The sequence below is a fragment of the Amblyraja radiata genome, chromosome 41 (genome assembly GCF_010909765.2).
Source record: "Amblyraja radiata isolate CabotCenter1 chromosome 41, sAmbRad1.1.pri, whole genome shotgun sequence".
Lineage (NCBI taxonomy): Eukaryota > Metazoa > Chordata > Chondrichthyes > Rajiformes > Rajidae > Amblyraja > Amblyraja radiata.
This window is the reverse complement of record NC_045996.1, coordinates 16,085,907-16,112,131: the sequence shown is the minus strand read 5'-3', so window position 1 is coordinate 16,112,131 and position 26,225 is coordinate 16,085,907. Positions and strand designations below refer to the sequence as shown.

General features: G+C 48.7%; 3 protein-coding genes across 3 annotated transcripts in view; 2 read left to right on the top strand and 1 right to left on the bottom strand.

Moving 5' to 3' along the window:
- Window positions 1–33: 33 nt before the first annotated feature.
- Window positions 34–6,201, top strand: LOC116967691 (zinc finger BED domain-containing protein 1-like). Its single transcript, XM_033014285.1, has 5 exons — window positions 34–291; window positions 1,074–1,360; window positions 2,660–2,798; window positions 3,588–5,586; window positions 5,623–6,201. The coding sequence occupies exons 2-4, from the start codon at window positions 1,106–1,108 to the stop codon at window positions 5,486–5,488; spliced, it is 2,295 nt and encodes a 764-aa protein (XP_032870176.1). The 5' UTR covers window positions 34–291; window positions 1,074–1,105; the 3' UTR covers window positions 5,489–5,586; window positions 5,623–6,201.
- A 4,296-nt stretch (window positions 6,202–10,497) lies between these two features.
- erh (ERH mRNA splicing and mitosis factor) lies at window positions 10,498–14,386 on the top strand. Its single transcript, XM_033014237.1, has 4 exons — window positions 10,498–10,654; window positions 10,999–11,086; window positions 12,505–12,625; window positions 13,669–14,386. Exons 1-4 carry the CDS (start codon window positions 10,652–10,654, stop codon window positions 13,769–13,771), a joined length of 315 nt encoding a protein of 104 aa, XP_032870128.1. The 5' UTR covers window positions 10,498–10,651; the 3' UTR covers window positions 13,772–14,386.
- A 1,741-nt stretch (window positions 14,387–16,127) lies between these two features.
- The window catches only part of znf541 (zinc finger protein 541), a 29,675-nt gene continuing 19,577 nt past the window's right edge, over window positions 16,128–26,225 (bottom strand). Inside the window, exons 12-17 of the mRNA XM_033014366.1 lie at window positions 24,829–24,932; window positions 22,466–22,541; window positions 22,222–22,310; window positions 19,656–19,883; window positions 17,879–18,063; window positions 16,128–16,619 (exon numbers count right to left, since the gene is read on the bottom strand). Coding sequence (XP_032870257.1) covers window positions 16,436–16,619; window positions 17,879–18,063; window positions 19,656–19,883; window positions 22,222–22,310; window positions 22,466–22,541; window positions 24,829–24,932 — 866 coding nt within the window. The 3' untranslated portion in view covers window positions 16,128–16,435. The remainder of the gene's footprint in view (window positions 16,620–17,878; window positions 18,064–19,655; window positions 19,884–22,221; window positions 22,311–22,465; window positions 22,542–24,828; window positions 24,933–26,225) is intronic.

Sequence of the window (26,225 nt, the reverse complement as noted above, 5' to 3'; positions counted from 1 at the left end):
CCCGCTCCGCCCGACCTAGGCCCCGACCCCGGCCCCGACGCTCAGACCGACCGCGATGCACGAACCGAGTGGCCGCCCCGCACAGCGCCCCGCCCGGGGATGTGGATGTAACAGAGCGTCACTCAGCGCCTTGATGGTGGAGATGGAGATACATCTGTGTTTGTGTTGATGTTGTGGACATCTCATCTCATCTCATCTCATCCCTGGTGCCGGCCGGTTGGGTTTTACAAACATCTGTTGTCTTGAAGAAAAACGAGTTAGAAAGTCAAGTGTCAATGAAATAATCTCCAGGTTGGTGGCTTGTGGTTGACTCACTGACTTGTCTTGTCTTGTCTTGTCTGTGGTGCTTGTGTTCACTAGATGTATTCCTCCATCTTTATATCAACAGTGGTATTCTTCATCTTGTGCAATGTTGTATGTCTGATGAATGGGGGAGAGATGCAGATGGGGGGGGAGAGGGGAGGATGGTGAAGGTGAAGGGAGAGAAGGATGGGGAGAATGGGAAAGGGAGAAGGGGAGAGGGAATGAGGGAGGAGGAGGGGGGAGTGTGGAGCAAAAGGGAGGGGTGAATAGTGAGGGATGTGGAGAAGATGAAGCAGGGGATGAGGGAGGGGTGACTGAGGGCCAGATGGCGAATGACGCTGGGAAATGGAGGATAAATGGAATGGAATGAAACAGATGAAGGGAATGGTCAAGTGGGAAGAAGGGAGTGAGAGAGGGGATGCAGGGAATGAGGAGGGGGGATCGAGGGGCAGACAGAGGGATGGGGGCAAGAAGCAAATGGAGGAAATGCGGGAGGGTTGGGGTGGATGTATGTCACGATGCACTGACCCTCACCCTCACCCTCACCCTGACCGTCTCCATGATGCTGGGGTGATGGGAGAGGGGGTGTAGGGGGGGCTAGGGGTCGGGGTTTGGGGTACAGTGCATTAATCCTGTCCCTGTCTCAGTGATACTGGTCGCTGGGGCTGGGGGGGTGGGGGGGGGGGGGAGAGGATTAGGGGTTGGAAGGTCGAGGTTTGGGGTATGATGCACTCACCCTGGCCCTAACCCTGACCTTGTCTCTCCCTCAGTGATTACTGCCGCTGGGGGCTGAGGAGGGGCCATGCCGCCCATCAGTGAGGTGTGGAGATACGTAACGCAGAGAGATGATCGAACCCTGGAATGCACCATGTGTGGCTGGCAGCTAGCCCACCCTTGCAGTGCTGAAGTACTGCGCCTACACCTGCAACGCCACCACCGCATCCACTTCACCACAGAGACCGGGCAGGGGGAACCGCAGGGAACCGACAGCACCGGAGACGAGACTCAGTGTGAGGAGGAACAGGGTCACAGCGACACGCTGGACATAGACAGCCCCGTGAGTCCACGTGTGTACGGAAACAGGCCACTCGGCCCAAATCACCCATACTAACTTTCCACACCTGCCCACGGTTGGCCCATAGCCCTCTAAACATGTCCTATCCATGAACCTCTCCAAATATCTTTCAATGTTGTTATAGTCCCAGCCTCAACTACCTCCTCTGGCAGCGCGTTCCATACACCAACCACCTCTGTGTGAAAAAGTTACCCCTCAGGTTCCTATTAAATCTTTTCCCCTTCACCTTAAACCTATGTCCTCTGGTTCTTGATTCCCCTATCCTGGGTATCCTTGTACATTCACCCTATCTATTCCCATCGTGATTTTATACACCTCTATAAGATCACCCCTCACCCTCCTGCGCTCCAAGGAATAAAGTCCTAGCCTGCTCAACCTCTCCCTGTACCTCAGACCCTCAACTACTGGCAACATCCTCGTAAACCTCTGCTATCAAAGTGAGTCCCATTTGCTCATATTCCTCTAAATCTTTCCTATCCATTCACCTGTCTAAATGTCTTCTAAACATTGTTATTGTATCTGCCGCAATTACTTCCCTTTGGCAGCTCATTCCATTACACCCACCATCTTCTGTGCAACTAAGCACAAAGTACTGGAGGAGCTCAGCAGGTCAGGCAGCGTCTATGGAGGGAATGGACAGACATTTCTGGTCGGGACCCTCCGTCAGACTGATGGAGTGGAGTGGGGGGGGGGGGGGGGGGGGAGTGGGAAAGCTGGAAAAGAGAGATGGGGCAGGGCAAAGCTTGGCAAGTGATAGGTGGATACACGAGACGTGATTGGCAGATGGGTGGAGTAAGTGATAAAGGCTGGAGGTGAGAGGAAACAAAAGGGCGTCAGGTATGGAGTGAAATGTAAAGCCTGAGAGTGGAGTGGGTGGAAGGGAATGGGGGGAAAGAGAAGGGTAAAAGGGAGATAAAGTGAGTGTACAGAGGGGGGGGGAGCAGGGTGACTGTGAAGGGGGAGGGTGGGCGAGAGGTGTATGCATGGGAGGGGGGGGGGGGGGGCGGGGACAGAGAGAGTGGTCAGTGGGGGTACAATTAGATGTCAGTGTTCCAGCTGTTGGACTGTCAGCCAGCCACACGTGAAGTGCTGACATTAGGCCCCTGACTCTCACACCCAATCCCCAATATCGCTGCCGGTGGTATCTGACCCCTCCAGTCTGTAGACCCCCCACCCCCCGCCACTCCCCTCCCCTGGGAGAGGGGGGTCCGCATGGTTCCCTTCCTCCCCACCGCAGGGCAGGTGAGCATCGCTGTAACGTCTCCTCTTTGCTCTGCGCAGGAGCCCCACAGGTCGCCGGGCAGCAGCAGCAGCAGCAGCAGGCGCATGTCGGAGATGCTGCGGGACTGCGCTGCACAGCTCGAGGACGAGGAGGAAGAGGGGCCAGGAGATGGAGACCCTCACCCCACCCTGACTGAAGGTACCGCACCCACCAACACACTTACCCCCACCCCCCTGTTCTGGACTCCCCCAACATGGGGAACATTTTTCCTGCATCTACCCTGTCCAATCCTCTAAGAATTTTATATGTTTCCATAAGATTCCATTTTATCCTAAATTCCAGTGAATACAAGCCCAGTCGACCCATTCTTTCATCACATGTCAGTCCTGCCATCCCGGGAATTAACTTGGTGAACCTACGCTGCGCTCCCTCAATAGCAAGAATTGTACCCCTGGGTCAATGTATTCCTGCATCACTATATCATTGTAGCCCCATCTTGTATCTGTATCACTCTACCCATATATCACTGTAGCCCTCTCCTCACGTCTCCTCCTCTCCTCCTCTCCTCTCCTCACTTCTCCTCTCCTCTCCTCCCATCCCCTCTCCTCTCCTCCCATCTCCTCTCCTCTCCTCACATCTCCTCTCCTCCCATGTCCTCTCCCCTCCTCTCATATCCCCTCCTCTATTCTCCTCCCCTCCCCTCCCCTCCCCTCCCCTCCCCTCCCCTCCCCTCCCCTCCCCTCCCCTCCCCTCTCCTCTCCCCTCCTCCCCTCTCCTCTCCTCTCCTCTCATCTCATCTCATCTCATCTCATCTCATCTCATCTCATCTCATCTCATCTCATCTCATCTCATCTCATCTCATCTCATCTCCTCCCCTCTCCTCACGTCTCATCTCATCTCATCTCCTCCCCTCTCCCCTCCCCTCCCCTCCTCTCCCCTCTCCTCTCCCCTCCTCACGTCTCCTCTCTTCTCCCCTCTCCCCCACAGACGAGCTGTCCACGCTGCTTCGCTCCTGTGGGCCGTCCCGCAGTCCCCAGGGAAGCGCCGAGCTGACCTACAAGCGGCGGCTGGCGGGCGGGAGCCCGGACCGGGCTGAGACATGGGATTTCTTCAAGAAGCTGAACGAGCGGTGCGTCGAGTGCAGCCTCTGCCGCAAACAGCTCTGCTTCCACGCCAGCACGGCCAGTCTCCGGGAACATCTCCGCCGCAAACACCGGCTCGGGGAAGCGCAGCCCCGTCACGGCGCCGACGATGCCTCGTCCGGATCCGAGTCGGTGGGTCCGGAGCCCGAGGTGACGAGGAACCGAGCGGTGGGGGAGAGAGGGGGGGTCCTGGAGTGTCCGGAGTGTCCGGAGCGGCGGCGGGACGTGCTGGACCGGCTACTGCTGGGCCTGGTTTACCGGGACCTGCAGCCGCTTGGCCTCGGGAAACAGGCCGGCTTCAAACGGCTGCTCGGTTACTTGGAGCCGAGTTACCGGCCCCCGACGGCGTCTCAGTTGTCGGCCGCTCTGCGCCGCCTCTACCTGCGGGCTCGCCAACATCTGGCAGCACAGCTGCGCTCGGTACCGGCGCTGGCGCTATCCACTCACAGCTGGAGCGGCCCCGGCGGTCGGCCCTTCCTCACTGTGCTAGCTCACTACACGGACGCCCGTTGGGCCACGGTGCGCTGCGCTCTCCGGACCGGCCGAGCCCCCGGTCCCGACCTCCTGCTCTCTGCCCTCGCCGACTACCAGCTCCCCGCCGCTGCCGTCATCTGTGTGGTGGAGGATAGCCCGCGGGCCCGGGCCGAGTGGCCGCCATACAGCCTCCCGTGCGCCCGCCGCGCCCTCGACCTCTGTCTCCGACAAACACTGCGACTCGAGGCTCTACAACCGGCGCTCGGAGCGGCTCGCCACCTCGCCGCGCACCTGCAGCTCGGCCCGGACTCCGGACACGGGCCGGAGCCGCTGGACATCGGTCTCCTCCAGGCTGGACAGTGGCCGGAGCTGCTGGACACCGGTCTCCTCCCGGCCGGACAGTGGCCGGAGGCGGACACTGGCCCGCACTGGGACAACACGCTACAGATGTGCGAGCGGCTGCTGCGGATGCGGCCGGCGCTGGACAGCGAGCCCGCACTTTCCCCGCAACACTGGCAGCTTTTGCGGGACCTGGTGTCCGTCCTGCGGCCGCTGCGGCTCGGCCTGGCCTTCCTGTCCGAGCCCCACAACGCTTCAGTGTCGGCGCTGCTGCCCTGCCTACATGGCGTGGCCGCCGCGCTGGCCCAGTGTCCGCTGGAGGTGGCGAGCCCGGCCAGGGCTGCCGGGGCCCGGCTCCGACACTTGTTGTTGCGCCGCTGGGAACTGGAGAGCGGCCCCGATGTGGCCACCGGTCCCGCTGGTCTGGCCGCCATCGCCTCCTTCCTCGACCCGCGCTTCAAGGACCTGCGTTTCCTCGACGCCCGCACCCGGGACCACATCCACCGCAAGGTGCGGGCACTGCTGGCGGCCACTCCGCCCGAACCCCGGCCTGCTAGCCCCTGCCCGCCGCCGCTCGGCCCGTCCCCAGGGCCTGCTAGCCCGGGCCCGCCCCCGGCCGCCCTGCCCAGCGACTATGACCTGTTGTTCGGCGCGGAGCCGGCGGGCGCGATGCCCGAGTCTCGGCTGCAGTTGGACGGGTACTTGTCCGAGCCGCTCCGCAAACGCGACTCCGACCCCTTCCACTGGTGGCGAGACAACGGGCACCGCTTCCCGGCGCTCTCCCGCCTCGCCCGGCGCTTCCTGCCCATCCCCGCCGCCGCCGGGCCGCTCTCTCCCCGCCACAACTCCACGCCCGCCGGCGGCACCGACACCGATGTGGAGTACATCGTGTTCCTTCACACAAACGCCCCGTACATCGACCTCCTCCAGTGACGCCAAACCGAGTGGCCCTTCGGCCCGTCCACTCGCTGCTGACCATCACTCTAACCCCACGCTCCCAGTACAGCAGCGCCAGTCTCGACAGAAGAGACATAAGGGACTATGTCTCTGACTATAAGACTATGACTATAAGGGACTGATTGGCCCAATCCTGCTCATTATGTGATCCTAATCCTAATCATGTTCTTTGAACGAAAGCTATCCGTGCACCATGGAATTGGACAGATTCCATTTATTCACATAAATAAACAAGGGCAGGACTTGAACAGTAAATTATAGAGTACTGGGGATAGATGAAGAACACAAAGCCTGGAGGTGCAGGCACATCATTCCCTGACGGTGGTCTGAGGTGGACAACCTTATTTAATCCATCCAACACATGAACTCAAGCCAATCCAACATCACCTCCCAGAATAAACCCGTGCTGAATCTCCCTGATTAACCTGTGCCTTTCTTCGTGGCCTCTGCATTGATTCATTCTTCCACCCTGGAGCAGATGACCAGCGTGTAGGCACTTGCATTCCTTCAGTCAGTGACAGCGCTCCCCAGTGGGCAGAGTTAGTCATTGCTGTAACACTGAAACAAAATCTGAATCCACAATTCATAGTCTCGTGTACCGAGGTACAGTGAAAAGCTTTTGTTGTGTGCTAACCAGTCAGCGGAAAGACAATACGTGGGCCATTTATAGTGTATAGATGCATGATAAGGGAATAACGTTTAGTGCAAAGTTAAGCCAGCAAAGTCCGATCAAGGATAGTCCAAGGGTCATCAATGAGGTAGATAGTAGTTCATTGCTCTCTGGTTAAGGGTAGGATGATTCAGTTGCCTGATAACAGCTGGGAAGAAACTGTCCCTGATGTAATGGCTGCTTGTTCTAATGTTGTGATATCCTCTGTACCTAATGAAACAGTAGGCTGTGATTATTGCTGACAATCTAGGGAGGCAAACAAGACCTGAGTTTAATCTCTGCTCTCTCAGCATGAAGCTGAATCATCAGCCTACAACAAGTCTCTGGAGCAGGACTTGACTCCATGACCTCCTGACCCGCTAGAGGCAGGCCTTGGCTCAATCCGTGGGCTGACGTTTCTTCCCAGTTGTTATTTTCAAGAGAGAATTAGATAAGGCTCTTAAAGATAGCGGAGTCAGGGGATAGGGGAGAAGGCAGGAAAGGGGTACTGATTGGGGATGATCACATTGAATGGCGGTGCTGGCTCGAAGGGCCGAATGGCCTACTCCTGCACCTATTGTCTATTTGGCAACTGAACCATCCTACCACAACCAGAGAGCAATCCTGGACTACTATCTACGTCTATGATGATCTTCGGACTATCTTTGACGGGGAACCGAACAAACGAGGCTAAGGGCTTCCTCATCCACGGCCACTGGAGAATATTCCTGGCAATCAGATGCTAAATATTTGTATTGGTTTGTTATTGGTTTATTATTATCATGTGTATGGAGATACTGTGAAAAGCTTTTGTTTGTATGCTAATTGATTAAATCAGATCATACAATGCATGAGTCCAATCACGGCAAGCTACGACATCTAGTCGAAGGGCCGAATGGCCTTCTCTAGCACCTATTTTCTCTGTTTCTAGTGCAAAGAGAACTTTAGCAGAGTGCAGAATCTACTTTTGCAGTGTTACAAGTCTAATGTCCACGACAAGGTAGGATGGAAGAACGGGACTGTTCGTAGTCTGATAACAGCGGGTAAGAACCTGGTCCTGAAGCTGGCAAGCTTTTCCATCTTCTGCCCGACAGAAAAGGGGAGAAGAGGAATGAACGAGGTGAAAGAAGGTCCTTGATTATGTTGGCTGCTCTCCTGAGGCAGCGTGAAGTGTAGACGCAATCAATGGCGGAGAGTCCAGTCTGTGTGATGGACTGGGCTACATCCACATGTCTCTGCAATTTCTTGCGGTCTTGAGCAGAGCTGTTCCCAAACCATGAATCCCAATTGGATATTCTTGCAGTTTTGATTTTTATTCAAATGAATTAACTTTCCTTTTAAAATAACCGCAGATGTTATGAATTTAAAAACACATCTTGGAAACACAGCAGGCCAGGCAGCATCCGTGTAGAGAGAAACAGAGGTTGTAGATCCTCCAGAACCAGGTGTCAATCTCTCCCAGATTTGATGAGTGATCATTGAGCTGAAAACCAAGCAGATTCCATCTCCACAGATGCTGCCTGGACCACTGAGTGATCTTGTTTGCTGGATGGACAACAATGGACAATTGTTTCAGGATCAACATGCTTCCTGCTAACAGCAGCGTGTTGGTTTAAGCTCCAATCAGGTGGTCTCCCTGCCCTGTGTGTGCGAATGATCTGTCCCCACACCCTCAGTGGAGCAGTGATGGACCGAGCCGTTCCCTGACCGGTTGAATGGCGGAGCAGACTCCAAGGGCCGAATGGCCTCGTTCTGTTCCTATACCTTATAGTCTGTTCCTATACCTTATAGTCTTGCCTGACCTATGTATCCCGTATCCTTCTGTCAGTTAATGAGCACGAGGAAGGGTGTCTACATGTGGTGACGACACCAGTATCTCATCACAAACACAGCGGTTTCTGTGCTGGAAGTTGGAACTGCTCCCGCCGTTAGGTATTAGACGGCCTTGGCTATTCCCAATAAACAGACGGCAGTGTGGATAAATGATACATTTTCTATTTATTTCCTGTACTGATAAAACCACTGCCTCATAGAAACAGGTGTAAAACAACTAATTGTTAAGGGAACAAACCATCCATGTCACATCTTCAGGATGCCCAGAGCGTGTTACATGTGTGGTCACCATCATGGGACAGGCAGGAGCAGCGACGTCCCCCAACTCATGTAAAACTGAATTCCATAAAACTTCAATCCAACGACATGACCCATTGAAGATCAGTCCTGGTGTTTGTAGAAACAAAGAACTGCAGATTTTTTTTTAGGCCCCATTCGGTCATGGCTGACCATGGGTGTCTCCTGGGTTGGAGGACGCCAGTGCGTGACTTTGTTTAACGTGGGGAGACTGGTGTACAGACAGCCACCACATGGTCCTTGACAGATCTGGGTTAGGATCCAGTGGCATGGAGTCCAAGACGAACGGAGACCCCTTTCTGCTGCAGCCTTCATTCGCCTTCCCAGCCGCTGTGACGCTCCACTAAGGTCAGCCATCGTCCTCCACCTGTTCCACCATTGAGGTCTTGGTTGGATCGCTCTTTGTCAGAGACCTCCCCCTCAATCTTACCGCCATGGGTGGCCCTACCAGGACCATAGCTCCAGACGGCATCGCTCTCAGGATCTCAGGACCACACAAGCTTCTCCACCACGGACAAGGTGACCCACACACACACACTGACCCACACACACACTGACCCACACACACACACTGACCCACACACACACTGACCCCACACACACACTGACCCACAGACTGAGTTTGACCCACACACACACTGACCCCCACACACACACGCATATACACACACACATACTGACCAACACAAACACATATACACACACACCCACACACACATATATATATATATACACACATATACATACACACAGACATATATATATACACACATACATACATACATAGACATATATATATACACACACATACATACACAAACACACATAGACATATATATACACACACACACACACATATATACACATACACACGCATACATACACACACACACATATATATATATACACACACACACATATATATATACACATACATATACATACACACACATACACACCCACACACACATACATACATATATATATACACACATATACACACACATATAGGGTGATTTCACGAAAGGTCACTGGAGCATAGATCCTCACCCACGTGACCGCAAAATTTAACTGGGGTACAAACGTCACTTCCAGTACATGTTATTGATGCTAGAAACGCGAAATTTCAAACCTGTTAAAAACCGCGAAAACGACCCGTGAGACACAGTTATCCTACTTTACAGTCCAGAAGATAAAGAAAAACGAAGGTAAAGACAAGAGAGCGCTGAAGGGAAAATAACAGCGGAAGTTGTTGGCCGTGCAGATATAAAGATCGAAAATATCGGGAATTATCGCGTTTGCTCGCTGCATTTCATCAAAACTAAGGCATTATTGATGTTTTGATGAAATGCAGCGAGAAAACGCGGTACAATCCCGATATTTTCGATTTTGCGGTCACGTGGGTGAGGATCTATGATCCAGTGACCAAATATCCTATAGCCGCTATAAGATCTTTGCCAGTGACCTTTCGTGAAATCACCCTTTACACACACACACACACACATACATATACACACACACACATATACACACACACACATATACACACACATACACACACACACACATACACATACATACATATACACACACATACATATACACACACATACATATACACACACATACATACACACACACATACATACACACACACACATACACACACACACACACACACGGGACAATCGCCATCGCCCGCCGGGGGCTTTGACTTTGACTCTGACATCGGGGGGGGGGGGGGAGTGCAGTGGAGAGATAAGTTTTTTTGGCCTTCCATCACAGCAATGTGATGGATGTTTATGTAAAATATGTTGTGTCTTGGGTCTATTTGTTTGTAATGTATGGCTGCAGAAACGGCATTTCGTTTGGACCTCAAGGGGTCCAAATGACAATAAATTGAATTGAATTGAATTGAATTGAATACATATACACATATACACACACATATACACATACATACATACACACACATATATACACATACATACATATATATATATATATAAACATATAAACACAATCAGACACTTTATCCTAAGAAGTCTGAAGAAGGGTTTCGGCCCGAAACGTCGCCTATTTCCTTCGCTCCATAGATGCTGCTGCACCCGCTGAGTTTCCCCAGCAATTGTTTGTACCTTGGATATTCCAGCATCTACAGTTCCCTTTTGAACAATTTATCCTAAAGGATTTTTGGCGCGAGCGAAGTTTCTACAACAAAGGGGAAACTTTCAGCCATTCACAGGCTTGCGTGACGTCACCGCGCTTCCGGGTGGAAGGTCGCGCCTCGCCATTTCCGGTTTCCATTTCACCCCCGGCGGCCCCGAGACCCGAGACACGACACACGCGGCGGCGACAACATGGTGGGTGGGGGTGGGGTAGTGTGTGTGTGGGTGGGTGGGGCCGGGTGGGGGTGGGGGGTAGTGTGTGTGTGTGTGTGTGGGGGGGGGGGGGGTGAATGGGGCAGGGTGGGTGGTGGGGGGCACATGCGGCGCGGCGGGGCCGGGTGGGGGCCGGGTGGGGGTAGTGTGTGTGTGTGTGTGTGGGGGGCAGGGGGGTGGATGGGGCAGGGTGGGGCGGGGGCACTGGGGGGTGGGTGGGGCGGGGAGGGGAACATGGGAGTGATTTTGTGTGGGGGGGGGGCAGCGTGTGGTGGGGACGATGACGATGGCGATGGCGACGCTGACTCTCCCTCCTCCATCTCCAGTCTCACACGATCCTCCTGGTGCAACCGACCAAGCGGCCCGAGGGCCGGACCTACGCAGACTACGAGTCTGTCAACGAATGCATGGAAGGTACCGCAGCGCTTTTGTTCACCGTTGTTCATCTGCCTCTCTCTGCAGGATTAGTAGCTGAGGCCTTGGGTCACTGCACCGTGTCCACCCTTCACTGGGGCCCGGCTGCTTTATACTTTCACCTCCACAACTCCCCAACTCCTGCACTGTTCACCTACGGCTCCAACAGCGAATCCACAAACAGTCAGAGCTGGGTCTCCTCTAGTCAGCGGCACACAGTCCATTTACCCAAGATGAGGCATAGATCAGGTAGATGCAGTCGCTTGTCCAGAGTAGGGAAACGAGAACCAGAGGACATGGGTTTAAGGTGAGGGTGGTGGGGGTGGGAGAAGGTTTAATGGGAACCCGAGGGGTAACATACACATGCATGGAATGAGCTGCCAGGGAAGGTTGTTGAGGTGGGTACCATCGCAACTTTGAAGAAATATTTAGACAGGTACATAGGACAGGTTTGGAGTGATATGGGCTAAACACGGGCAGGTGGGACTAGGGTAGATGGGACATGTTGGTTGGTGTGGGCAAGTTGGGCTGAAGGACCTGTTTCTGCGCTGTATCAAGGTCGGGGAATGAAGAGCCAGAGGCCGTAGGTTTAATGGGAATCTGAGGACAAACTTTTCACACATTGGGTGGTGGGTGTATGGAACGAGCTGCCAGAGGAGGTAGTTCAGGCAGGTACCACAACATTTAAAAGACATTTGGACAGGTACATGGATAGGACAGGTTGAAAGGGATATGGGCAAACAGGCAGGTGGGACCAGTGTAGATGTGGCAACGTAGTCGGCATGGAGGAGTTGGGCTGAAGGGCCTGTTTCCGTGCTGTATGATCCTATGTCGCTCCTACCTGTGAACAAGTGTAATACTCCCTGCCCACACCGTGTACGATTCAATGCAAAATTTGCAGACACAAAGAACTGCAAATACTGGAACCAAGCAAAACACAAAGTGCTGGAAGAACTCAACGGGTTGGGCAGCATTTGGACAGTGTTATGGGTTGGTTTCCTTAACGTCGTCTGTCCATTTCCTTCCACAAATGCTGCCTGGCCCGCTGTGATCCTCCCGCACTTTGTGTTAACGTGTAACTTGTTTGATAATGCTGTTTGTTTCCCCTTTGGAATAGATGGAATTGTCAGGTGTGGTTTTAGGGAAGGGGGTTAGGGTTAGGCCCCTAATTGCTGCAGCAGCAGCCCAGAACTGTTACATCACAGGCTCCATGCAATATGTAAACTACAAAGTACGTTTAAAATGCCATGAAACAGTGCTGGAGTAACTCAGCGGGTCTGGAAGCATCTGGGACCCATGTTCTCCAGAGATGCTGCCTGTCCTGATTTACTCCAGCACTCTGTGTCTATGTTTCGTATTTGAACCAGCATCTGCAGTTGCTTGTTACATTTAAAACATTTGAATCTGCTCCTCCCCAGGTGTCTGTAAAATGTTTGAAGAGCATTTGAAGAGGATGAACCCGAACAGTCCGTCCATCACGTATGACATCAGCCAACTCTTTGACTTCATCGATGACCTTGCTGATCTGAGTTGCCTTGTGTAAGTGTTGCCTTCAGTTCCCAGACAGAGCAACAGGGGAAATTGACCCAGCCATTCCACCTGCACTTCAAGTCCTTCACGCTACCTTGTTAACCCTCAGCTTCCTCATTTAAGGGAAGTTTAATTTAGAGATACAGCGTGGAAACAGGTCCTTCAGCCCACTGAGTCCACAACGACTAGCGATCGCCCCTACACTCATTCTTTTCTACACACATGGAGGTCCATGAACGATCAGGGTGGCTTATGGGGTCAAGGGCAGGTCACGACTAGCTCTTATAAATCCAGAAGACTGGAGCAGTCGGGACTGCAGAATGCCTCAGCTCAGAGACCTGGGTTCAATCATGACCTCGGGTGCTGTCTGTGTGAAGTCAGTCATAGAGTGATGCAGCGTGGAAACAGGCCCTTTGAGCCCAACTTGCCCACACCGGCATACAATGTCCCAGCTACACTAGTCCCACTTGCCTGCGCTTGGTCCATATCCCTCCAAACCTTTCATATCCATGTACCTGTCTGTTTCTTAAACGATGGGATAGTCCCAGCCTCAACTATCCCTGGGATTTGGGTGCTCTGGTTTCCTCCCACATCCCAAAGACTTGCAGGTTTGTAGGTTACTTGGCCCTCTGTAAATTGCCCTGACTGTGCAGGGAGTGGATGAGAAAGTGGGATAATATAGAACTAGTGTGAACGGGTGATTTCTGGTCGACATGGACTTGGCTCATTAAGTGTACACCGCTATTTAATCATGGTTGATCTATCTTTGCCCTCTGTGCTTGTGCTCTTATCATATCCGGACATTGCATGGAGTGAATTAAGTTGGGCTAAAGTCTTGCCTGTGATTGTGGGGATGTGGGGAAGCTTAGTCTATTCAACACCTCTGGCTGCGTAGGATTCCCAGTGAGGGCTGTGGTGGACGCAGGAGACCACAGACGCTGGAATCTTAAACTCAGCGGGTCTGGGTCAAAGGGTCCCAACCTGAAACGTGAGTTGTGGCAGTTGGATCATTGAAGGTCCTCGACACTGACGGCACTGTGTTTTTTCTCCAGTTACCGAGCAGACACGCAGACGTACCAGCCGTACAACAAGGACTGGCTAAAGGAGAAGATCTACATCCTTCTGCGTAGACAAGCCCAGCAGGCAGGGAAGTAGCTGGGTCCTGGCCTTGCCACCTGCACCAACCTTTGTGTTTTGTAGTTCACAGATGTTCCTCTTCAGGTCTTGGGTGCACCTGAGTGTACTGATTCTAGATCTGCAGTATTTTTGTAGAAATCATTTTGGATTTGTTTTTCCCTCTTCCCCAACCATCCGTTAGAGGCATTTTCTTACAGAAAATCATGCATTGGTGTTTTAAAACAAACCATATTAAATGCAGTGAAGGCCCTGTCTTGTTCTGGCCACCCCAGATACAGGTAATAACATCTAAAGCCTTTGTTGCTTTTGTCTTTCATGGAAGGACCACCACCATCTTCTTGCTAGTTGTCTGCTCAGACCAACAGTTTTCTTGCTTGCCAGAGAATTAGTTGTTGGTGGTTTTGCAAACACTTTTCTGTAATGTCTTGTTCACACAGTGGCAAGAGTCTAAATGTGACTGTTTAGAAAGAAATGCTCTTTGGATTAAATGCGCTTCTTAGAACACTGAAACCTAGCGGGCAGCACACTGTTTCTGCTGGACTGACGTCTGGTTATCTGGTAGTTTTTGTTTTTGCTTTCTCTGGTTGCATTTATGATTTTTTTTTTGTTGCAGATTAAAGATGTTTTAATATTGAAACTTCATTGAATTGCTTTCAGTTCTACATTGCTGTGGGAAAGTGGAGAGGGGTTTGGGGCTGGGCAGACACCTGTGACATAATGTTGACCAGTAGTTCAGAATCCATCTGCATTTCTGGACGTTTGTTCAAGTTTCCTCTGCACACTTAATGGTCAGTTAAGTGCACGTGTCTCTCCTTGAGAAAAGAGTGGCTACAGTTTTGTTTGTGGGTGAAAGATCCATTGGGTCTTGTCAAGATGGCAATGTGAAGAAGAGTTACTGACTGACATGTGTTTATCTCAGATCCTTTAGTATTTCTTCAGAATGAAAAGTGATTTAAACACGACACTGAAATAATATTCCCAACAGTCAACATAATGTTTATTCAAACAATTCTGCATATTCTCAAAGAAATATGTGCTTGGAGCATCAGTGGGGTTTCACCTAATGATTGTTTAAAATATATTTTACCCACAAACAAAACCTTAACTCCATAAAATTGTAACACATCAGTGCTTATAACTTGTATGCTGCCCAGAGGCAGAAATGAGGTCAAGAATCAGATGCGAGACAGATCTCCACTCCTCGCATCACAATTCTCCAACATAAATGTAAACAGACATTGTGTGTGCAGTATTTGTACACATACTTATATACAAATGAAAACTAAACACTGGCAAAAAAAAGTTAAAAACACATCCATTGCAATCTTCTGGTAACCAATCAACTACCTATTGGGTTTGGATCTTAAACTAAATATACAACAATGTACAAATACAAAATGAAGAGATTACTGACGCTTCCATTCTTGATTTAAGTTTGGAGACGCAACAACAGAGATTTATTAGTTTGAGTTTTTGTTCAATAGATGAACGTTGTGCAGCTTGCTAGCACTGAGTTGATCGTGCTGTTTCACAGGCATTCGTATTTGACCATAAACCCTGACTATCATCAAACGTGCCTGAGACTACTCTGGTCTAAATGTATTTCCAGTTTCGTTTGGATCAAATGTTCTCTAAATGTGGCCTGCCTTTTTAGCCACTATGAACGTTAACAGCTGGCATTATTTAAGTTTTTCATTTTTTCCAAAGAGTTCTACTTTAACATGCCCAGGGCATCTTGGGAGTAGTTCCTATGGGTGGCAGCTTAATAGCATAAAATATTCTGTAAATCTCGTAAATTCTCTAGTCGCATCACAGAACAGAATGAAGGGACCATTGGACGTGATGCTCAGTTGGACTTTTGTATAAACAGGGTCATATTTAACACTTTTCTGCAGCTCCCTATAAAAATATTTTACATTTTGCCTTGCATTGACTTGGCTTTCTGTTATATACCACACAGCTGGGCTGTTTTTTCAAACAAAAGGTCAGTTTCAGCTGCTTGTCCCACTCCTAGATGCAAACCTGGTGCGAGGGCACCAAGTTTAATGTGTTTTAGGACAGCCAACTTTAACATAGTCTGTCAACCCAAGATGGGTTTGGTCAAGGATCTCAGTGATTGTCCCTAGTTAAAAAGCATCTGCTGTCTGTAATTCCAGATGACCTGATGCTGAGGGACATCAGGTAACGTACACCCTCAGCCACAGGTTGTTTAAAACAATTCACATTTCCTTCAAATATATCAATCTTAAAACACTATCAAATAGTTTGCATGAACAACTCCAGCAATTATTATTAACCACTGGTAAAATAATGAAAATATCACCTTTCTGTCAAAAATACTTAAAAAATGCAAAAAGTGAATAAAGGCAAAGGAATTTTCTGGGCAGGTTAAAATGGGAATGCTATGGTTCTGCTCAGTACATCAGACTAAAAGAGGTATTGGGTTTAATTTGTGGTGGGTCAACTCTTGTTGGAATGTATGGGGGGGGGGGGGGATACATTGGTGGAACCGTGCATCTTGCAGGGACTGGGCTGTAAATATCAACACTGAGCAGCAATGGGCAACATCCAGGTATTTCTATCCCAGTGTCTTCAGCCCACAGCATCCATCGGTACCAACCAAGACAGACACTGCTTCTCACCCCTCCATAGCCTCGTGTATCTCTGCCAGGTGCTGATACTCTAAGGTGTGCTGATGTTCTGTAGATTGTTTGGATTGAAGACCACAATAGTCTCCACTGGTTCCTCCTTTATCTCAGCCTTCAAACGTATTCTCGATCGTTTCATCTCCGCCTGTCGTTCTTGCTCTTCCTGTTGCCTGTGGCATTTCATGTGAGCATTCCGACTTTTCACTTTATCAAATACTCTGAAATAAATGTGTGAACACCCAGGGTAAATATCTACGTTCTTGGTTTACAGCTGATTATTGTCTACACCAAAAATAACCAGCGTACCATTGCAGATCAGGCCAATGTTAAATAAGTACCACATCAGGCCATCAGCCAGTCTTAGTTTCCTGTCATCTGGGTGAGTGAGTTCTACAGAGAGTCATCATGGCACAGTCCACTTTGACACCGCAAGTCTCTGCTTATTCAATACCCCTGGCGTTCCTTCAATAAGAGCAAATCCTCTGAACTTTAGAAGACCTTCCTTTCCCACACCTCCTATCCCTTTTTATCTCCCCTCTTTCCCCTTCCACCCATATCCTTCCCTCTGGCTTTCCATTTCTCTACTCATGATCTGACACCCTTTTGTCTCCTGTTCACCTCCAGTCTTTGTCACTTATTCCACCCATCTGCAATCTCCCCCCTCACCTGTATCCACCGATCACTAGCCAGTCTTTGTCCCCCCCCCCCCCCCCCAACTCTTTCTTTATTCCCCCCCCAATCAGTCTGAAGGGTCCCAATGCAAAATGTCCTCTGCCCATCTTTCTCTGCAGATACTGCCTGACTCGCCTGTCACGGTTTTCGTTTATTTTTTAGACAGCATGGAGACAGGGATTGTTCAATTGCTTCTAAGTCACAAGGTTGTTGGTTCAAATCCCAGGTTGAAAGGATCAGCACAAAAGATGAGGCTGATCTTAAGCCAAAAGCAGCATCGACTAAAAACTGCAGACGCAGGCCAGTCGCTGGCCTCTAAAAACACAACCAAGCCTGTGTCATCCACTGATTAAAGGGCAAACTCGGTTAGTGCTCAGTCATGCAGTGGTTTAGTGTAGAAGCATACCCCTTGGCCCACTATCTGCCTGCCTATCATTGTGTCTGTCTACACTAATCCCACGCCTACATTATTTCCACGTCCCTCTGCCCTGTTCAGTCAAGTTGCTGTCCAGATGTCTCTTATATCTGTTCCTGCCTCCTCCTCTGGTGGATTCCAGATACTGTGTGTTAAACATTTAAAATTCCCTCTAAACCTCCCTCCCACCTTAATCCTGTGCCCTCTAGTTTTAAGAATATTTCATATACCTCTATCCTCTAGCCTCCTCTGCTCTACAATGACGACCAATCCCTCCTGATAACTCAAACCCTCCGATCCAGGCGACATCTTTGCTGCACAATCACAGCTGTTGACTAAAACCTCGTACTGCCCTTTCAATCAGACTCCGCCACTCACACTTGTACCTACTTGCTGCATTCTTTACACGGGAAATTGCCGATGGTGGGTTTTTTCTCGCTCTTGTCCTGGACTCCTGCCGGACACTGAACAGATGGGGACGAGCTGGACTTAGCACGAACCACCTTCTTCCTTGTGTTCTCCCGGTTTGCACTTCTCTGGTAAGGAGCGCTCAGATTCTGTGAAGCTAAGCATGACTAAGGGTGGAAATAACAGATGAAAATATCTGACGACAACTTGCTCTGATAAAATGTTACCACTAATCATCAATGTTACTCCAGCTACTTTATAGGAAAAGTACACATCCTCGAAGGCTTTAGGTCATAAGGAATAGGAGTAGAATTAGGCAATTCGGCCCATCAAGTCTACACCATTCAATCATGGCTGATCTATCTCTCCCTCCTAACCCCATTCTCCTGCCTTCTCCCTATATCCCCTGACACCCATATTAATCAAGAATCTATCTCTGCCTTAAAAATATCCACTGACTAAGCCTCCACAGCCTTCTGTGGCAAAGAATTCCACAGATTCACCACCCTCTGACTAAAGAAATTTCTCCTCATCTTTTTCCGAAAAGAGCGTCCTTTAATTCTGAGGCTATGACCTCTAGTCCTAGACTCTCCAACTAATGGAAACATCCTCTCCACATCCACTCTATCCAAGCCTTTCACTATTCTGTACGTTTCAATGAGTTCCCCCCTCATTCTCATTCAACTCCAGCGAGTACAGGCCCAGTGCCGACAAATGCTCTTCATAGGTTAACCTACTCATTCCTGGGATCATTCTTGTAAAGTCAGTTCCAGAAGTACCATTCCTTCACTCACTTGCTCAAGCAAGTACCTGTCCAGTTCTCTGTATATTCATTGTTTTACCTATCTGCCTCTTCCAACACTTTCATTATTGATCTGGCATCTTCCCTTGTAATATTCACCTCTATAAACCTCTCGATGAAGAGGCAGTGGGTCTGATAGTACTGTAGTCATAGTCGTACAGTACAGACACAGGACCTTCAGCTCATCGATCAAGCTGACTGTTGTACCTGTACTAATCAGCATTGCCCACATTACGTCCATGGCCTTGTGTGCCTGGACTATTTGTGCCGATCTAAATGCCTTTTAGATGTTCAACGTATATAAGCCAATTCTATTGCAGGGCTCCCACTCGGGGGTGAAAGGCACACATTAGAATAGAACTGAAACCAACTGTGCCGTCAGCTTCATGTAGGTAAAGTCTGCAAATGGAAATGTAAAACCAGCGCAAACGCTGCAGCACATCAGGGACGGGGAGAATCACCTGTTAGAGTAACTGCTTCCAATTTGTCCATGGTGAGGAGGAGGGTGTGACTGCAAGTGAGGCAGGCAGGGGAACAGAGGTAGCGACAGTGTTAGAGGAGCCTCAGCCCTTGAGCTTGTCAAGCAGGTACCAAAACACCCAGCAACTGGTAATGTCCATGAATCGCAGACTTCAAGCAGTCATTGCATGCAAAAGGATATGCAACAAAATACTAACTTTAATTTACATGACATTGCTGTGTCCCAAACATTATGGTGCCCAGAAATGTGGGGACTGTGTAAAAACACTGCTGACATTTCTACATGGTGAAGCCAAAATGTATAAAAAATACCCTTTAAATAAAATCTGACAATGTGCACTTTAACTTGGCCACTCAAGAATTGACCATTATTTAGCTTTGAAAAACTCCTTTGTTGCTTTAGCAGTGTTTGGGATCATTCAAATCTCAAATTATGGAGTACAGAGGCAAATAAATAAATGATGGGTCTTTGTCCCAAACATTGTGGAGGGCATCGTATATTGCCCTGTCAGTAGCCTGGAGCATTTCTATGGAAGTAAGAATATTTCTAACCGGCTTTTTGAATTCCTTTCCATCTCCAGCACTGTCAGTTTCACGTTTTATTTCCTCTTCCTGCAGCAGACGTGATCTCTTCCACTCAAATTTTAGCTGCTTCTTCCAGGTGTAGTAATACTCTACACATTGAGCCACAGTCTTGTGTTTTATCTGTAAAAACAGCATGCCCATGAATGTAGTAACTGATTCAGAACAAGGCTGACTTTCTGATCAGCTACCTGGGGATTAGTACAAAGGGCATATTCCCTCTTTGGACTCCTATGTTTCTTGAGTTATGCAGCGGACTAAATCCCTAATAATGGCGGCAATGAGTAAAATCGGCTCTGTAATCTGTACCAAGAAACGCAGTGGTCACAGGGTGAAGGTGCAAACTCCACACAGACAGCAGCAGAGGCCAGAATTGAACCAGGTCTTTGGTGCTGTAATAGCGGCACCTACAACAGCATTCTAGAGCAGCATGCATCAGCGGGATGCACTGACACCACCTGTGCCCATACTCACTGCTTTGTTGATCCCAATACCATGAGGAGCTCTCAATTTCAAACTGTTGCAGAATGAAATTGCATCTACACCACCCTCTCAAATCACCAACCTATAAAAGTTAAGATAGACACAAGGACACATAAACCTATAATCATTTCCAAACATCCTTTAGAGAACAGCGGTGTGTGCTTGGAGCTCCGGGTCACGGGTGCTGGACTGGGCAATCCATGATCTGCAGTGTTTCATGCTGAGGTATTCAACTCATTTCACCACGGAACTTCCAGACGTTAGAAAGAGGTCAGGAGATAAAATTATATAGTGCTGGAGGAATACAGCAGGTCAGGCAGCATCAGTGGAGAGGGATTGATGAAGATTACTGACCCGAAACGTCACCAGTCCATTCCCTCCACAGATGCTGGCTGACCTGCTGAGTTCCTCCAGTACATTGTGTTTTTATCTCCTGACCTCTTTCTAACAACTGGAAGTTCTGTAGTGAAATGAGTGTGGATTGCCCAGTCGGGTTCCTCCAAGCACACGCCACTGTTCTCAATATGCTGAGTTCCTCCTGCACTTTGTGTTTTGCTTAAGATTCCAGTGTCTTCAGGTCAGGAGATATTATGTAATTAAGAAACAGCTGTATTTTTGAGTTACATTATACTTGCAGTTCAGCTGCTTCCCATCCAAACCCATATTGTATGCAGACTTCTAATCCCACAGCCTGGGTTGTTTCCAAAGGCAAGCTCCACAAATGGACAACCACCTCTGCCGTGCTGCCCTCGCCGGTCACTAGGTGGCAGCAGCTAACTATACCTCAGCATGAAGCTCTGTTACAGAGCCGCACAAGACCAACTATTGAATCAAACTAACTCTCTTTACAAGTATGGAAACTTTTCCTGAGATATATTGGCTTTCAGTCAGGAAGAAAAATGTTTGCATTTTATATTCTTGCAATCTTTCCTGTTCGCTCTCAGTCCAGAAGCAGGGTACCGGCTCAAAGTCTCGACTTACCCCTTCTGTCTCCACAGCTGAATTTGTCCAGCATTCTGCCTTTGTTCTAGATTCCAGCATCTGCAGTCCCTGTTGTCCCGCATCTTGCACAGATGCACAAGTCCTCATGTAAGGGTCTCACCATCTGTTTGTTCTTACCTCTGTACATTCAATTCCATTAACTTTGAAGGCACTGAAAGAGCAGGAGTGAAGGCAACCAGATCCAACCCATTTGGTGCTGTTGACTAAAGATAAATGCTCCCTGTCTCAAATACACCCGGGAGGTTGCACCAACAGCTTGGTATCGTCATGGTCCACAAGAGATATCAATGAAATTATTTTCAGAGGCACAATGCAGGCTTACTGGGGATGAATTCAGAGGTAAACCTCTCACTTACTTCAGTCTGAAGAAAGATCCTGGCCCAAAACGTCACCTACCTACGTTCTCCAGGGATGCTGCCTAACCTGCTGAGTTATTCCAGCATTGGGTGTCTTACTGTAATTTTTTTTAGGAAACCACAGTACTGTTATAAATGGACTTTATGCAGGTAATTAATCAGGTTAGTGGTGCTGGCTGGGAAATGTACCTATACCAGGGACTGGTACAACCATTCATTCCCTCTCTGGAGACTCATGAGCTTCCTCATGATAAAGCCACAGAGCACAGAAACAGGCCCTTCAGCCCACCATGTCCATGCTGATCACGTTGGTCTCTAAATTAACCTCATTATCCCATACTTGGTCCATATTATTCTATGCCCTGAGCATAAAACAAAGTGCCGGAGAGACTTAGCGAGTCTGGCAGCATCTGTGGAGGGAAATAGACAGGGATGTTTCGGATCGAGACACTTCTTCAGCCTGACAGTCTGCAGTCTCCTTCTATGCCGGAATACAATAATTTTTTCAAGAGACAACGGTGCAAATTACCCTGCAAAATATCAGAATTAATGTTGGCAGAAGTTAGAGAGTTTCTACCTGTTTTTTTTAAGAGTGCGCTTGCTACCAGATATTCACTTACCATCTTCTGCATCAGGAAGAAATCCTTGTTGTAAAGGCAAATTGCTTTATTGAACATCTTTTTCTCTGCCGTGGTCCACTTCTCAGTCCCTAAATTGAAGAGACATACTGAGAAACTCATCACAGAAACTAAAAGTAAGGCTGCAAGACTGCGGCAGAGTGTGCAAGAGGAAAGCTCTAACACTTCAGTATCCCAGCCTGCTGAATGCTGAAACGGGCTCCTGTTTAAGTGGCTTTGCTCTTACCCGTGTAATGATAATCTCCCAGAGGATGTGCAAGGTCCCGTCTTGCTTCTTTCATCAGTAATATATCCAGACCAGCCTGCAAGAAAAGGTGCTGGAAATAACATCGCCAGAACTGTGGAATATTAATGCACCTCATTGCAATTGCTCTGTAATTACTTATAAAGGTTAAATGCAGCATAAAAGAATCCGATGAAGAAATTTGATATAAATGACGTTTCTTTAACATTAATACCAGGGATTCTCTGGGCTACACTACATCCCCATATCTGATCTGTAGAAGGTTTGTGTCTATCAAAGGAAGAACTGTGACATTAGACAAGGTGTGTTTAGAGCAATAACCAACCAAGAGGTCCAAGGCTGGAGGGGCCATAGTGGTTTGTTAGAGTGGCAAGGAATATGCAACTGTTATATTGTCCTGGCAGCACTCTGGGCAATCAGAGGCACCCTTGCAACTCACATTATTAAGGTACAAATACAATCGAAGGCACCCTTGCAGAGAAGCAAAGTTTAAAGGAGATGTGCGGGGCATGTTTTTACACAGACGGTGGTGAGTGCCTACAACATGCTGCCAGGGATGGTGGTAGAGGCAGGTACAATAGTGGTGTTTCATAGACTTTTAGATAGGCACAGGTTCAGTTCAGTGAGGTGCAATGAGGTGTTTGACAAGACAACGGGTCACCTCAGCAATGATATTACAAGGATAAAATTAAGGTAAAAAAAGATAAGATAAAACTGACATTGGTAGATAAAAGACAATGATAAATAAAATCATCAACATATATGATGCGTTTATGAGTTCAGCGGCCTGAAGGCATGATGATAAAAACTGTTCTTAAGTCTAGTGGTACGTGCAGCCATGCTCCTGTATTGTCTGCCTGACGGTAACAAGAACAGTCTGCGTGCTGGGTGGCTGTGGTCCTTGATGATGCTGTGTGCCTTCCGCAGGCACCGCCTGTGAAAAATGTCCTGAATGGCCAGGAGACAGTTGCCAGTGATGTGCTGTGCCGCCTTCACCACTCTCTGTAGTGATTTGCTGCTGTGGGCAGAACAGTTCCCGTACCAGACTGTGATGCAGCCCATCAGCAGGCTCTCGATGGTGCAACTGTAGAAGTTTGTGAGGATGCTGGCGTTCATGCCAAACTTCCTCAGTCTTCTCAGGAAAAGGAGCCGCTGGCGGGCTTTCTTAGTTACTGTGTCCGTGTGCAGTGTCCTCAGTGATGTGCACACCTAGGAACTTGAAGCTGCTGACCCTTTCAACCTCAGCATCACCGATGTGGATGGGGAGGTGACCACTCCCCTGCTGTCTCCTGTTGTCCACGATCATCTCTTTAGTTTTACAGACATTGAGGGAGAGAATATTTTCCTGGCAACAGCTGTTTAGTTCCTTTACCTCCTCTCTATAGGCCGTCTCATTATTGTCTGTGATGAGGCCCAGGAAGGTCGTGTTGATGTTGGAGCTGTGCTTAGCAGTACAGTCGTGCGTGAACAGGGAGTACGGGAGAGGACTGAGCACACAGCCCTGTGGTGTGTCTGTGTTGAGGATCAGTGAGGAAGAGGTGTGGTTGCCAATTCTCACCACCTGGGGCCTGCCCGTCAGGAGGTCGAATATCCAGTCCAAGATCAAGGAGCTTGGGGACGAGTTTTGAGGGAATGATAGTGTTGAATGCCGAGCTGTAGTCAATGAAGAGCATTCTCACATATGTATTCCCTTTGTCCAGGTGGGTGAGCGCAGTGTGAGTTGCCATGGCGATGGCATCATCCGTGGCCCTGTTTCGTCTATACACAAACTGAAGAGGGCCCAAGGTGTCAGGGATAAAGGAGCAGATGTGCGTTTTGACTAGTCACTCGAAGCACTTCATGATGACTGATGTCAGTGCGACAGGACGGTAGTCATTTAAACAGGAGATTAATGGTTTCTTTGGAACAGGAACAATGATGGATGCTTTGAAGGGAGTGACTCAGGGAGAGGTTGAAGATGTTGGTGAACACCTCTGCCAGTTGATCAGCGCACGCCCAGATGATGGAGGATATGCAGGATGACGTGCAGGCAAATTGTTGATCTCGGCATCAAATTCAGATCAGACTTTGTGTATTGCTCTATCTTCTTACACATTCTTGCTTTCTACTTCTTTATTTCATGACCTTACCTATATTTTTTGTTAACTTACTATTAACGTACCCACCAGAAGTCCTTTACTGACCTTTATGCTTTAGTCCTGTCTGCCAATCACTGTCCATTCTAATCTAATGATATTCTCAGAAGTGTAGACACGGACAGTGTTTGACATAGCTGAACCATGACAAGAAATGCAACAAAACCCTCCAACAAAATAGCAAACAAACATTGTGCCCTCTTGAGTTACCAAGATATCTCCACGAGTGTCATGTAGGCAGTGCAGGGCCAGCTCCAAATTGGTGCCTCCTCCTGGCAGTGCACTCGAACAAGCTAGGTTCAAAAGGTCTGTCACTGCAGGAAGATAAATAACATGAAGTGAGCATTTTGCAATGCTAGCACACATACACACCTCGTTCTCACGCAAGTATCATGTACATAAGGCATAGGAGCAGAATTCGGTGATTCGGCCCATCGAGTCAGCTCCACTATTCGATCATGGCAGATGAGTTTTTCCACTCAACCCCATTCTCCTGCCTTCTCCCCATAACCTTACTAATCAAGAGCCTGTCAATCTCCACTTTAAACATACCCAATGTCTTGGCCTCCACAGACGTCTGTGGCAATGAATTCCAAATTCACCACCCTCTGGCTAAAGAAATTCCACTTCATCTCCATTCGAAAAGGTATGTCCTTTTATTCTGAGGTTGTGTTCTTTGGTCCTAGACTCTGAATGAGAGTCACAGCCTCAGAATAAAATATGAAAGAAGTATCATTCAAAATATTACTAAATGAAAGCCGGCTTCCTGAAGCTGCCTCCATTGGACAATTTTACATCATCATTATAAGTTTAAAAATGGATATTCACATTTTATGTGACATAGGAGGCAATTTGGTCAGATCAATCTTATTCTCCCATTTATTTCCCAGTAAGCTGTTCTCTCTCACACATCCACATCAGCCACCCCCCCCCCCCACCCCATCAATATCATCCTTTACACTTGGGGAAATGTGCAGCAGCTAATTCATCCACTGGCCCACACTTTGGGATGTGGGAGGAAACTGGAGCACCCTGGGGAAACCCACGCAGACACAGGGAGAACATGCAAACTCCACACAGTACTGTAGGTCACTATATGCCGCTGCATCATCCACAGGATGATTTTCCGTTTTCAAATGCCAAGAAACAGGTGGGCATGTGGAATTTCACTTTGAAGACCTGACTTTGGTCTTCCTGATTTGAAACCAGGCTTATAATCCTAGCAAAACAAAACGGATGGGGATGTGTCTGGAAGAAGCAACATTCTAAATTCTCTTTCCTTCATGATTCTTAATGGTCCAGTTTTTTTTTACACCCATTAGACGATGAATTTCCTCTATAAATAAAAACTCTAGCAAAGTCTGTTTGGCATGAATGAGCCTTTGTGAAATTTATTAAAACATGACACACGTGAACTATTATTAACCTCATAAAATGCACTTTCAGTTTGGAACTAAAGGTGTGGTATTGCACTGTAAGGTTTAAGCTGTTGATGGTTGAAACGGGTACCCTCTGTGGAAATATTACTGGCTCCAAAAGCCTTCATATTTTGCCCATGGTAATTTAGTTTCAATAAGTGACAATTCAAAGAGCAAAGAAAGCTGTTC

Excerpts from the sequence above, each read along its gene's own strand:
- LOC116967691 (XM_033014285.1), top strand. The coding sequence starts at position 1,106 with ATGCCGCCCATCAGTGAGGTGTGGAGATACGTAACGCAGAGAGATGAT. Across the intron at positions 1,361-2,659 it reads CGCTGGACATAGACAGCCCC|GAGCCCCACAGGTCGCCGGG; the intron begins GTGAGTCCACGT and ends TGCTCTGCGCAG. Across the intron at positions 2,799-3,587 it reads TCACCCCACCCTGACTGAAG|ACGAGCTGTCCACGCTGCTT; the intron begins GTACCGCACCCA and ends TCTCCCCCACAG.
- erh (XM_033014237.1), top strand. Across the intron at positions 11,087-12,504 it reads TGTCAACGAATGCATGGAAG|GTGTCTGTAAAATGTTTGAA; the intron begins GTACCGCAGCGC and ends GCTCCTCCCCAG. Across the intron at positions 12,626-13,668 it reads GCTGATCTGAGTTGCCTTGT|TTACCGAGCAGACACGCAGA; the intron begins GTAAGTGTTGCC and ends TTTTTTCTCCAG.